At 39.8% G+C, this 13,759-nt stretch overlaps 1 protein-coding gene across 1 annotated transcript; it reads right to left on the bottom strand.

Annotated features, from left to right (window-relative positions):
* Positions 1-331: 331 nt before the first annotated feature.
* Positions 332-7,201, bottom strand: LOC149283362 (DBIRD complex subunit ZNF326-like). The gene is made up of 10 exons (XM_089497727.1): positions 7,060-7,201; positions 6,567-6,645; positions 4,423-4,828; positions 3,392-3,581; positions 2,742-2,850; positions 2,091-2,238; positions 1,730-1,826; positions 1,110-1,240; positions 859-954; positions 332-469 (listed from the first exon to the last, which is right to left on the bottom strand). Exons 1-10 carry the CDS (start codon positions 7,199-7,201, stop codon positions 332-334), a joined length of 1,536 nt encoding a protein of 511 aa, XP_089353853.1.
* Between the last annotated feature and the right edge of the window lie 6,558 nt (positions 7,202-13,759).

Raw genomic sequence — 13,759 nt, 5'->3', positions numbered from 1 at the left:
AGGCCATTCTACAAGAGAAACATTAAGTCTGCTTTACATTATACAAATTCCAAGACTTCACAGAATGTTAAGATTAAAAAATAGAACCTAGCATTGCTAACAGTGAAAATAAAACTGAAGTTTTAACATCAAGGTTAACCCTTACCAATAACAAAAGAATTACATCTTAAAATTGCATGAAAAACTTAAACTTACTGTATATGCAAATATAATCAAATATTTCTTATCAAATACAAAACCAAGAAACAAGGTCAAATGCCCACAACACCAGACTTAAATTAGATGGCACTTTGTAACGTTTCTCAACGGAAATATCCTTAATGCCAGGTATTTAAATTTCTCCTGTAGAAGGAAGTGTGTCAGCAGCCAGTGGGTCGGACGTAAAGTCTTCTGTTTCAGCTTCAGCAGCAGTAGCAGTAATAGGTTCCGCTGCCGATTCCTCTGATTGAGCTTCAAAAGGATTTTCACCCTATCGCAAAAAAAAAAATAAAAAAAAAAAAATTACAAACTATTTTAGGGCGTGTGTTTGAACAATTCAGTAACAATTTTACAGCAGGGGAGAGTCATCCATTTCAATCTGCAAAGCAGCAAGATGTTCTATAGAGAACTACATCTGAACCATAAAGCCCATGACTTAACTGGACAACTAATTGCTAAAAGACAAACCAGTCACTGGGAAATAAGTATAGTCTCTCACTGAAACATTACCAATTTCACTGATCCCCATGAATTTATCTCTTTTGAACCTCATTGTACACAACTCAAGACACTCCCCATTTAGATGATTACATGTTATGTTTATAGTCTGAGGAATCTGGAGAAACGAATGGAAAAAAGTTGAAAGCACTAAAATCTTACCTTCAAGTAAAGCTCGTATCTTGCCTTTACAAGTGGATTGTTCAAGATGCTTGTTGCAGTTAGAATACTTTCCCTTTTTATCTGATCCTTGTAGGCCTACAGAAGTAAGAGGTGAGCATGTGAGTCCTTTTTAAGCATGATTTCAACATAGGGAGAGATCTTAGAAAAAATAACCACAAGCATTAAATTCCGCCGATAATTTAAACCCATCAAATTCTGCACAGTTAAGATGCACCACGACCAGTACTTACCAATTTACTCTTTGAATGGTCAGCAGACTTAAGGTGCAGCTGGACAGAGCTATGCAATGCAGGGACATACACACTGCAGGCACTACAATGCACAGTCTCTACTTTCATCATATGATCATCTGGTGTAACACCTAGAAGGGAAGTATGAAGACAAATCTTAAACTATTTGCAGTGTCAAAGTTCCCAAGTGCAATTCAGTTTCCATCGCTTGCATAGTCTATACCAAGTGACAAATTTACAATCCTAAATCCATAAAGGGGGCTTATACTCTGTATACACTGACAAGCCTCTAACATTTCAGGATTTACTTGGTTCTTACAGGAATACACGCGGTGAACATTGTTATTTAAAACATATAGTTAACTCTAAATCCAGTTACTGGAAATCCAGAATCCTGGCAAGCTACTACCCAGCCTTCTAGTGAAGCAAGAACGGGCCTTTAATCCACTTGACATATAAACCAGTTCAAAACTCAATCAATACTCAACCTGCTTAGTTGACCAATAAAAATAGGCAACATCAGCTTAGTCTCCACCAGTAAAAGTTGAAGTTTGGTAACACTTGTTAAGTATTTCCATCCCGATAAAATAGTTTAATAAGATTGGTGTTCCCACACATACCTTCCATAATATCTTTCTCTACTGCCTTTGCGGCTTCATTCTGCAAAGCCTGGGATTTCCGTGCTGCAGTTTTCTTATATTTGTTAACAATGCATTCCTACCAAAAAATAAAAATCCATGTTACACCAGTTTATGCTTTCACAGTAAAAATATTTTAAGTATATATAAATTGTTCCACAAAAAATTAAAAATAATCACCTTGTCAATTAGAGTCTATACAGTATTACATACGTATACAGAAAACTAAGTACTAAAATGCCACTTTTTATAAGCTTAGAATAAATTTATCTTATGGAAACTTGTGTGTCCAGGATATAAAATATAAGTGAAAAACTGCTTGGATAAGGGACTTCCAACTTACATGTAAAAAGTCCATTACAGGCTTATCAAATTTGGTCTGTTTCTGAATGTGATCCAACATCTCTTTGTGAGAAGGACTCTCCAAGTGTTCTTCAATACCTTTTTCGTCAAATGACCGGAACTTACAAAATGAACATGTGAATGCCATCCTGCAAGACACGAGCGGATAAAGTTAGTTGAGACATAAGGCTGCAATGAAATCCGTTTTAGAATACTATCTATCTAACTAATTTCTGAATATGCCAGAAGGATTGAAAGTCATTTTTAAGAATCAGCTTTAGGTACTAAAGTCAAACTGAAAATTAACATTAACTACACATGAAAATTGATGCCCATATTTTAACTTCCTGAAAGCCAATAATTATATCTAAAAATGCAGTGGAGTTCATGAAAATGCGCAAGTATGCAATAGAAATGGGCATTCGAACTGTGTCTGCATGATTATCCTCCCTACTTTGCTAGGTTTATACCATGATTAGATAATGCTGGATAATGGGCAGACTAGATGGTGCGGAATGGTTCTTAACTGCTACCAAATTATGTGTTTCTATGTTTCTCTGAAACAAGCTGACATTTATATCAGCTTATAAAATGATGGGGATATTTAAGCTTACAAACCTATCCGCCCTAACTACTAGTATAAAAAGGATACCTGTACCCATCTCCATATTTTTCGCTGTTCTTTTCCCTTCTGCGTCTTTGCTTCTCTCTCCGTGCTTCTGTTCTTCGCTTCTCTTCCTCCTCTTCATTAACAGGTTCAGCTAAACCATGAAAAAGTAAAAAAAACTCCATATAACATCTCCAAATGCCTGAAGGCATCTTAACTGTTTAGTAGCAGTATTGCAACAACCCTTGTGGAATAGAGTCCAAACCAGTTTACAAATCCAGTGACTAAAGCAGTGTATGCTTCTAAATTAGAGAGTAGCATTCAACACACTTGGCATAATGCTAAAGAAAATCCTAAAGTGCCTAAGTGACCAAAAAGGATTAGTCACTGAAGAGTTTTAGAACACCTTAAGCAGAAGTGGACGAGTTAGTAAATTTCTCATATCTGCGGTGTTGTACATTTTTCAGTTACAGAAATTTCGACAGGTACGGAAGTCCAAGTAGTAAAAGTCTTCCGTTACCTATACAAGCTTTTTTTATTTTTTATTTTATTTCTAGTGCAGAGGCAATGCTAAACTTTACAGCTGACAATAGGAAAAGGAAAAAAAACAAACCTACATGGGCCGTCTTTTTGAATGCTCTCTTTTGTTTAATATGCCACTAAAGCAACATAAAGGCTGTATATATATACAATACCTGGCTGAGTACTTTTAACATTTTGGATCTGTCCAGGTTTTGCCAACTTTGGTTTCTTGCCAAAAGCACCAGGGACCTTGAAGGGTTGTGCCATCTTCCGCTTAATTCCTCTCGCCATTCCAGCACTTGGCTGGTTCTTATAGTCTACAACTAAGCCAGGTCTGCGCACCATACCATAGTCTGCCATTTGCTGAAATTATTGTAAATGAAACAAACATTAAGGATTAATTGCTGTGATGTGGTAGCGTTACACCAAGAAACAGTTTAATAAGACCCTTTGCAATTACCCCCTTACGAACTTAAAAGACAAAAAAAAAATTTAAGAGGGTCAGCAATATAAAAACAAAAAAAAAACCAACTAAAACCCCAGAAAAGTTGTTTCAAAACATGCCCACTGAAAGAAAAAAAAGCAGCAAAAAACAAACAAAACCCCACAAGTTTCATATACATCATTGAATCGTGTTAAAGGTGCAATGCATTTGAAGACACCAATTTAAAAAAATTAAAAACAAGAAATGCAGTAAGTCAGAAAACAAAAGGACAAGTCCAGAAGCCAAAACAAAAAATGTAAAATCAGCCAGTAGCCCAACTTAACGCTTTATCTTAACTATGAAATCATACATTCAGACGTGTACATGAACACCTCCAAAATGCAAATATTTAGAGCTTCTCAATGTATTGTAAAATGTGTACGTTTATACATTGCACCTTCAACCTACTCAGAACTTCAAAAAGGTCTTCTTGTAACCTTTTGCAATTAAAATTTAACTCTCAGGTTTGGTCAAGGAAAATTAAAGATCCTTGCAACCGTATTTAAAGAGTTTTATTTTTTCTTTCACAAAGAAAGAATTTAACATAAGGCAAGAGGCCCCACTTTAACCTTCAAAGCCTAAGTGCTTTAGAAGTCAACTTCAAAGTGGGGCTTTGAGCTAGCCTTAAGTAGTCTTTGCAATAGAATATGGACATTACGCCATTTTAAAGTTCTGGTCTTTAAATAATTCAAAAAGAATCTGCAAAGATTCTGTACTTACTCCTCTGCCACGGCCTCTGCCTGTCGATGGTCCTCCAAAAGCATCATTGCTTCTGCCGCCAAACGCACTGTCGTGATATGCAGGCATTCCTCTCCCCCGAGAGCCTACTGACGCAGGCTTCATATAGGGTGAAGAAAAACTGCCGTAGGAAGAGTAAGTTTCTCTTCCTCTGTCCTCCATAAACCCAGTCCTCACTTTTGAGCGTGTGAAAGATGAATCCCAGCTAGACCCGCCCTGGTTTCTACCGTCAAAAGAGTCAACGCTATTCCGGTAGGGGTTTTCATATCGACCATCATAACTATCTCCGAAGTGGCTTTGTTCGGGATCACTATAACCATAGCCAGATCTGTACAGATCTCGCCCACCCATAGAAGACCTGGAGTCATAAGACTCATAAGGTCCAAACCTGGAAGAATCGATGTGAGGAGAAAAATAATGTAAGCTCACCAGTGTTATACAAAGCAGAAAATACAGCATTAGTTGACATTTATCATCAACTTTAAAAGAAATGGTCAAGAAAGCATGGCAAGTGCAGTTTCTAATCTATAAAACGAATCTGCAGGAATTATTTTCTAGGAAATGAAAGCAGCGTTTCACAACTAATTCACTTGACCAGCATTACGAATGATTTAAGAATTGACAATAAAAATTCACTTACAATTTAAAAGGAATGCTGGTAAAGATATTAACTTTATAGACAAAGGTATAATTAAATGTTTCTGACTGCAATAAGCCATAGCTGCGAAGCTGACAAACGCACACTTATTACGGCACTTCATTAACTTAAATTTTCCTAAACATTAAAAAGAAATCTATACATGAATAGATTTTACAATCTAAATCCTTTTGTTACATTTTCTACACAGAAGCGTTTTCTGACATCCTAAAACCATAATCAGATATTTTAATTTTTCTACCAGACGAGCTACCAAAAGGCTTGTTTGGGGGGGAAGAGCAAGGGGGGTACTTAAACCAAAATACATATTTATTCACAATAAAGAACTAAATATCTGGTTCTGAATGTACACCAGGCATCAGGTAGCTCAAAATTCAAGAAGGGAAGTCAAGAAGCAAACTTGAAGATTGCACCCCAAACATGCCTTGCTCCTAGAACCTTCTACATGTAAGATAATGAAACAAACCTTTATGTTAACATGCAGCATTGCTTCCCTCCCAACTCAAATTATGAGCACAACTCATGCGAGTTGATGAGTATTAGATGTATTCAAATTTGCAACATACCCACGTACATAGAAGTGCTCACCGTAAGTAGAATAAAATATTACTAAAAATGGGGTGCAATGGAGAAAACACGTGAGCATGAGTGTTTTGAATGATTTGTATTTATTGAGTGAAAGACCCAGGCAAAGGACGCCGTGGCTCACGATTTCACTTTATTTTTTTTTGAAGAGTCCCCATAAATGGGAAACATGCAACAGAATGCAATTCATACAATGACACAAGTCATGTTTGAATCCAGTTTTATACTGCCTGCACTTGCAAAGGTGTGTTTTTCTGTTAAACGAATGTGTAGAAATATAGTTTCATACGCAAATCAAGCTCATTGGCCATTAACTGGAACTTCATTATAATCGAAAGACAAACATTTTCAGTTTAGATTGATGGTACTGTAAGTTTGTTGCAATAAGAGGATTCAAGAAACCCTTTGAATTTTTGCAACATTTTTTGCACTGATTAAACACTCCATTACAAATCTGGCAACAAAGCAAGCAAGGTTAGGGTTCCTTACAATGTAAACTACATGGATGTGTGTAAGAGACATTAGGTGAAACATGTATTCACAATCATGTTAACTTTAGAAGAAAAGAAAGTTAAAGAAATAATTAATGCATTTACCAAGAGGGACGCATTCAAAATAATAGACATTTTGGCTAATACCGTCTACGTTACAACACTAGAGAATAAGTATTGGCCGTATTTTACCGTTACATAACAAATAGCTTGAAATAGTAAGCCAATGGAAGACAGACCTAACAGCATGCGGCCCCAATGTAAACTAGACTCCTTAAAAGAGGGAAGGACGTATTAAAGCTATAGCGCCACGTGGGCACATTAGGTAATAATGTGAGACTTTCAAAGACTATGATTCAGAATATGTATTTTTTCTTTAAGTCAGACATTACCTGTCGCTCTGTTTCTCCATTCCATATGCATCCATAGGTCTTTGGCCATAGGCACCATGCCCATAATCACGCTCCATGACTGCAAGAATAAAGACTTGGGTAAGAGGCACATCAAGGCTCTACGTTTGTCGTTATATTGAAAACCCAGGAAATCACATGAAACCAGTGAGTTTGTTACACGAGTATTCCAATAAAATATACTAATGATTTACCAAGTAGATGCAACGTTGTTTTTATATCGGTTTGGCTATTGTGGACCCATTTACCAAGCAGGTATTATTTTTAAACATCATAGCGAAGCAGGTCGAGGTTAATAATAAAGGCCATGAAGGAAAGCACACACGGTAGTAGGCCCTTTCACCGAGCATACAGATTGAAGCCCAACCTAATACAGGTTGCTAACAACATCGTATTACCATCACTGCAACCGTGCAGGAAGCAGACAATGGAAACCCGGCCTGACCTAGCGAGGATCGAACGGCCCACCGCATACGGGAGTCTGTCAAGGACTCCGGGAACAGTTCGGATAATGCAGATTTGTGCAATAGACGCTTTATCGCTAGGATGCGGGGATTACTACGAGGGCCTAAGAATAGGGGGGTCAGGGTGTTATCCAACAAAGGACCCGCCGCCATGTTAGGCAATTGCAAAGCGGGCCCTATCGTACCCGTCCCTGTAACAACCACGAGGAAAGCGGCCTAGTTCTTACCGAAGTTGGTTTGCGGTAGGTCTGCCAGTCTGGAGATTAACTGGGTTTGCTCTAAACCCGATGGCGGAACAAGCGAATCGGCGTCAAACGGAACGAAAGGAACAGACAACTGCCTCGCGCAATAGAGATGGCGGCGAAAGGACGTTGCGTCATACAATCCATAATGCCGCTACGATTGGCTGAAGGTAAATATTATAATCACGTGACTCACTAAGGCACCGCCCAGCTTCCTTTTGTCACTTGCATGAGGAGGTACTTCCGTACCGACGACCGGATGGATGCAACAATAGATGTGGTGCTGGGCGACAGTAGCCGCGAGATTCGTTTTAAAATTAATTAAATCAACAGATTTTACCCCAGCCATTTTTTTTATTTGCTCCCCTCCCCCATTGGGCTTGCAGATGTGTTTAGCTGAACGCATGTCTAGTTGCCAAAGCGCATACCCGGTGCCAGTGCTTGTTTTGCACTAGAGCTCTGGGGATTCAAGTTGCTTTTGTTGATCTCAGTGGAAATGCTTCCCTGCCACAGTGGCAGGAAAGCACTTGTTGAAATCAACGAAAGCAGCTTCTGCGCATAGATCGCTGGAACTCTTGTGCAAACCAGCATCAGGGGGGAGGGTGATGCAACTTCCCCTAAAGGTAAGTACTTGCCCTCCCCATTACAGGTTAAAGAATGAGTATTACAGTAGGGCTGCAACTAACGATTATTTTCATAATCGATTAGTTGGCCGATTATTTTTTCGATTAATCGGAAAAAAAAAATGAATGTAAATTTTTCATTTATTTAAAATAATGTAATAAACAAATTATATTAAATACAAACAGCATAATAAAAAAACTTTGATAAAATGCATTTCTTGCCTTTATTTCGCAACCAGCCCCCCTCAATTTATGCACGTTTGAGCCCAGGCTTGCCACGCTGCCTCCCAGACATGCCACGCTGCCTCCCACATATGCCACTCCACTCTGCCTCCCACATGTGCCACTCCACGCTGCCTCCCACATATACCACTCCACGCTGCCTCCCACATATGCCACTCCATGCTGCCTCCCACATATACCACTCCACTCTGCCTCCCACATATGCCACTCCACGCTGCCTCCTACATATGCCACTCCACGCTGCCTCCCACATATACCACTCCACTCTGCCTCCCACATATACCACTCCACGCTGCCTCCCACATATGCCACTCCACGCTGCCTCCCACATATGCCACTCCACTCTGCCTCCCACATATACCACTCCACGCTGCCTCCCACATATGCCACTCCACTCTGCCTCCCACATATGTCACTCCACGCTGCCTCCCACATATGCCACTCCACTCTGCCTCCCAAATATGCCACTCCACGCTGCCTCCCACATATGCCACTCCACGCTGCCTCCCACATATGCCACTCCACGCTGCCTCCCACATATGTCACTCCACGCTGCCTCCCACATATGCCACTGTGCCTGATACACCCTATACCCCGATACACCACTCCATCCTCCCTAGACATGCCACACTGCCTCCCAGACATGCCACACTGCCCTCCCCACATATGCCATTCCTTCTACCCCCAGATAAGCCACTCCACTCTACCCCCAGATATGCCACTGTGGCCCCAGATCTGCCTTATACACCCTGATACACCACTCCTCCGCAGACATGCCACACTGCCCTCCCCACATATGCCTTATATACCCTATATGCCTTATACCCCCCAGATATGTCACTCCGTCCTCCCCAGATATGCCTTATACCCCCAGATATCTCATAGTCCCCTCATAGAGTCACAGACCATACTTTTATAAATAAGTACTGGGTTAATCTTCACTGCCCCCAGGATTTAGATTCCCCTTAGTTTGCCCCCCTTTATCGCTAACTGCACCTTAAGTTAACTTTAATAAATTAATAAAATTAACCCTCAGTCCTCATCATTAAATTAACCCTAAACACCCCATTAACCATAACTGCCCCTAAATTAACCCTAAAGACCCCATCAACCACAGCATCCCCTAAATTAAGCCTAAAGACCCCATGAACCACAACAGCCCCTAAATTAACCCTAAACATACCATTAACCAAAACTGCCTCAAATTAACCCCAAACACCCCATTAACCACAGCTGCTCCTAAATTAACCCTAAACACACCATTAACCATAGCTGCCCCTAAATTAACCCTAAACACCCTATTAACCATAGTAACATAGTAACATAGTTCATAAGGTTGAAAAAAGACCAAAGTCCATCAAGTTCAACCTATATACATATTGTGTCCCTACTGTGTTGATCCAGAGGAAGGCAAAAAACCCTTATGAAGCAGATGCCAAACCATAGCTGCCCCTAAATTAACCCTAAACACCCTATTAACCCTTATGAAGCAGATGCCAAACCATAGCTGCCCCTAAATTAACCCTAAACACCCTATTAACCATAACTGTCCCTAAATTAACCCTAAACACCCCATTAACCATAACTGCCCCTAAATTAACCCTAAACACCCCATTAACCATAACTGCCCCTAAATTAACTCCCACCTCCCCTAACTTTCAGTATCCCAAATATTAATTTTATACTTACAGTTAGATGAGTGTCACGGCCATGTGGTTCTGGCCTTCTGGGAGAAGGAAGGGGCGGGGCCAGTTGTCACAGTGATTACAGGGAGGGACGGGTAAGTAGGAGCTGCTGCTGTGAGTCACTGAAACGGATTATATAATGGGTATTTTTCAGAGCGTTTGCTCTGAAAAAACCCTCATTTAATAATCGATAAAAAACGATTCAACTAATCGATAATGAAATTCGTTGGCAACGATTTTCATTATCGATTATTATCGATTTTATCGATTAGTTGTTGCAGCCCTATATTACACTATTTGCCCGTTTGACGTTATCTGCTTCCCATTCGTAACCATGTTATTTGACTGATACTTTCACATTGTTGTATAACATGCCTGATGAAGGGACCTGAGAGGTCTTGAAAGCTTGCAATCTATATTTATGTAGTTAGCCAATAAAGGTATCATTCAGACTCCACTTGTCTACTGTAATTCTACAGCTAACACGGTACCAACTCTCAGTATTTGCCCAGTACTCTAATGTATATTCTTCATTGGTGGGGCTGTATGAAGTAAAATAGCCCATACATTTTTGGATCCATATTATCTCCAAACAATTACACTGATTGACAAACAAAATGCACGAGCTACTGTTATTTTTAATAAATTGAGTTACGGTAAATGCTGTAACTGTGGCAGAAAAAATTGTCTAAATTTATATCTGTCAGGTCAGTCGTATTTAAACAGGCCACTTGGTGGCGCTATTAGCGTGTAACATATCCTTACAGAAGTATCAGAAGACTAGCCTTATATATCACGCTGGTTACATAAAAAGGAAGATCACAAGGTACGCCGAGTATATATTAATAGTATATTGATCTTCGTTAATGGCCTAAACACTATTATTTAACTGCTGCACTATCACGGAAACTAATGTCGAAAAGACAAGCCGAGGATACTTTCTGTTACCTGTTGATTTGCTGCAATCTGACCCATTATCACTTTAACACTTAACTTTCCAAACAGAGTGGCTTTTATTGTACCTATTATCATCTCTCTGTATACAGCACAACAGACTGCTTATTACATTTGCACTCTCCTTTAAGGCCCAATCTCACATACACTAATAAACCAGATAGTTTCATCCTTTCTTCTCTCTGCCTGCTCCGGCGATGGGTTTGGATAAAACATTGGGATTTGCTCACTAAAGCAAAAGTTTGCAAAAAAGTTGTTGTTTCAACTCACCAACTCTTAGGCGCTGAGGAGGTCCAGGCCTCCATAATGAGTTGGCCGCACATAATGCATAGTTCAATAATTTAAGGGGAGTCAAAGTGGAAACACACTGTAGCTCGCTGGGGTTGTTTGATAATGCATATTGAGGAAAGTGAGTTAAAGCTGCAGCTCTCCTGCTTCAGTGAATATATCATGTCATTTGAGGACTCCACTTCTTCACCCGATGGCATCGTTGTAACATGGATAATAACCCTTTCACAATCCCCGTAGGACTGTATTGACTAAATGACTGAGTTGGCCAGGAAATAATCCAGGGATGATAATTTCAATCTTAGATGTTTTAAAGGTCTATTTCAGTTTTACGATAGGGAAAAGCCTCTGGGGTCCCTTCCTGATATGTCAGCGAGTCCCATGGCAAACCACTATGCTATTCCACAAGGCACAACTCAGCCAGAGTTGAGCTTTTATCTAGTCCTTGAAATCAATGGGGATTAAATGCATGATAACGTTAACGATAAGGTTTTTTAAAGTGCATTCACCCGCCCTCCCTAATTGTGTCTTTTTGTAAGTTTAATGAATTCAGTCCTTTTGGGGCAAGGAACTCATCTGTGCATTTACCTGCAATTGTGGGTGACAAACATTCACCCCTCTATCTGCCTTTTCTTTTGTTTACATATTTATATTTTATTGTAAATTGGCCCTCAATCACCGAAGCCATTTGCGGCCTGCATAACTGAGTGGGTACGCCACACACTGTCCTTTTAGGCAAATGGAAGCTGTGGCCGGTTGCCATTAGAAGAAGTATGAAGGCATTATTGTTAACATTGCGAATTGTCTATTCAGGCATTAGCCGCTACCAATGAGTTGTTATCTGGCACGTCTTTCCATAAGAGGAAACCAATGACAAGCACAATCAAGTAATAATTGGAACCCATTATTCTTTGATTGCACAGAACACAGAGCGTTAGGTTTTTAGCCTTCAAGTGCGAACAACTATTATTAACTGTCTCTGTGCCAGCGAAGATGAAAAGTCTCGGAGAAATAAAGCACACCGTTTAGCTGCCTGTCTGATTGGGTCTTTGTGTCCCACCACTGGTTGTTGACGCTAAGCTCACCTTCTCATCCAAAATGAACAGTTCAATTCACAAACCTTGAACGCCATCTCACCAATTAGAAGATTCTGTTTTAAAACATTTACAAACGCTGGTATGTTGAGCAAAGGAACCTAAGCAAATCTGTCATTTTATCCTTCCATCTAGATGTCTAATTGCATAAGAACACAGAAACTTGTGATTTTCACTGTTGGGCACTATTCAGGGTAGCGGCCCAACTGGGGACCATGAGTCAGTTGGGGAGATCCTCTTCTCTCCCCCGATCCACCTGGAAGCCGTAAAATCAATGAGGTCTGTGTTATTGCCCCCCCCCCACGTGGCCACCTTGGGCGCTGATAAGCTGACTATTCCTGTAAGATCGGTACACACCCTGACTCCACCCGCTTTCAGGGCTGGTCCCACCCCTCCCCATCTCTTGCACACACCCAAACACAGGTGTCACAGTTTGGACACCCGAAAACTTGGGGGTGTATATCTGTGCCTAAATGTTCACCACATCTGATGACATGATTGTGCAGTTGCAGAGGTGCACGAGTTCAAATCTACCGCTGTCCAGAGTCTTGCACTTTGCCCTCCATCACGATCATCACTGCCTGTAGGCCATGAACTGTACCTGAATTTATTTTACACGCATTGTCCCTCCAGTACATATTCTTATGTACTGAATGAAAAAAGGAGCACTCTCCAACCTAAACAAAAACCGATTTATTTTCCACTGGCCCAAAATAGATGTTTTTATGATTCTTTTCTCTTTCTCAGGTGTACTTCAGTGTGACGTTTATAGTAAACAAATGCCAGACGTGTAGCTCTGAAATATAAACACCTTTCTTTGTAATGCTGTTTACTCCTGTATGTAGCAATTTGCATTAACTGGTATAGAGCCCCTCTACATATCTGCCTATCTTTGGTCTGACCTCCATTCAATACTGTGAACACTCATTCTATACCGTTAAAATGTGATTTCAGGTTCTTATTTTCGCCTTAGAAAAGGATTATTACTTAAAACTTAAAAACATTTTTGGACTTAAATGACCTGACCCATTTAAAAAGGACAATAAATTTCTTCTTGCAATAAAATTCAATCAGAAGAGACAGGTTTTGGTATTTTCATTTTAATAAAAAAAAAAAAATCAGCATTGACAAAGCAATCAAAATAGAAGCTGCAGCCATTAAGCAACTTAAATACACGGACAGTTGCCCCATCTGGTCCCATCTCTAGCTCCCCATCCCCACTCATATTCAGTTTTATATACAATATCTTCACCGTCTAATTCTTCACGTAATAAAAAAAAAAAAAAAACCTCTGCTACTCTATAACTTCAATCTAAAAGATAATGTGTGATCTGGCTCTAGATTATAATGCTTTAAAATCAAGTCTAAAAGCTATTGATCAAAGGAAACCAGTGATATGTAACATCATCCCTTTTTCACCGGTTCACTCAGCAATCAGGTTTCTTTATCGATTAAATTATTCTCCATGAAGATCTAAAATAAGACATCCTTACTTCTAATTGCTTAGCTATGGAATATATTACAGCGTAACGTAAGTGTCTGTCTCTTGCAGTCTTCAAGAGCTCTCACTTTGAAGTTAGAT

The sequence above is a fragment of the Sceloporus occidentalis genome, unplaced genomic scaffold (assembly GCF_023333645.1).
Source record: "Sceloporus occidentalis isolate IW3139 unplaced genomic scaffold, rSceOcc1.0.p SCAF_106, whole genome shotgun sequence".
Lineage (NCBI taxonomy): Eukaryota > Metazoa > Chordata > Lepidosauria > Squamata > Phrynosomatidae > Sceloporus > Sceloporus occidentalis.
Note: the sequence above shows the minus strand (reverse complement) of the source record. Positions and strands in the feature narration are given on the sequence as shown.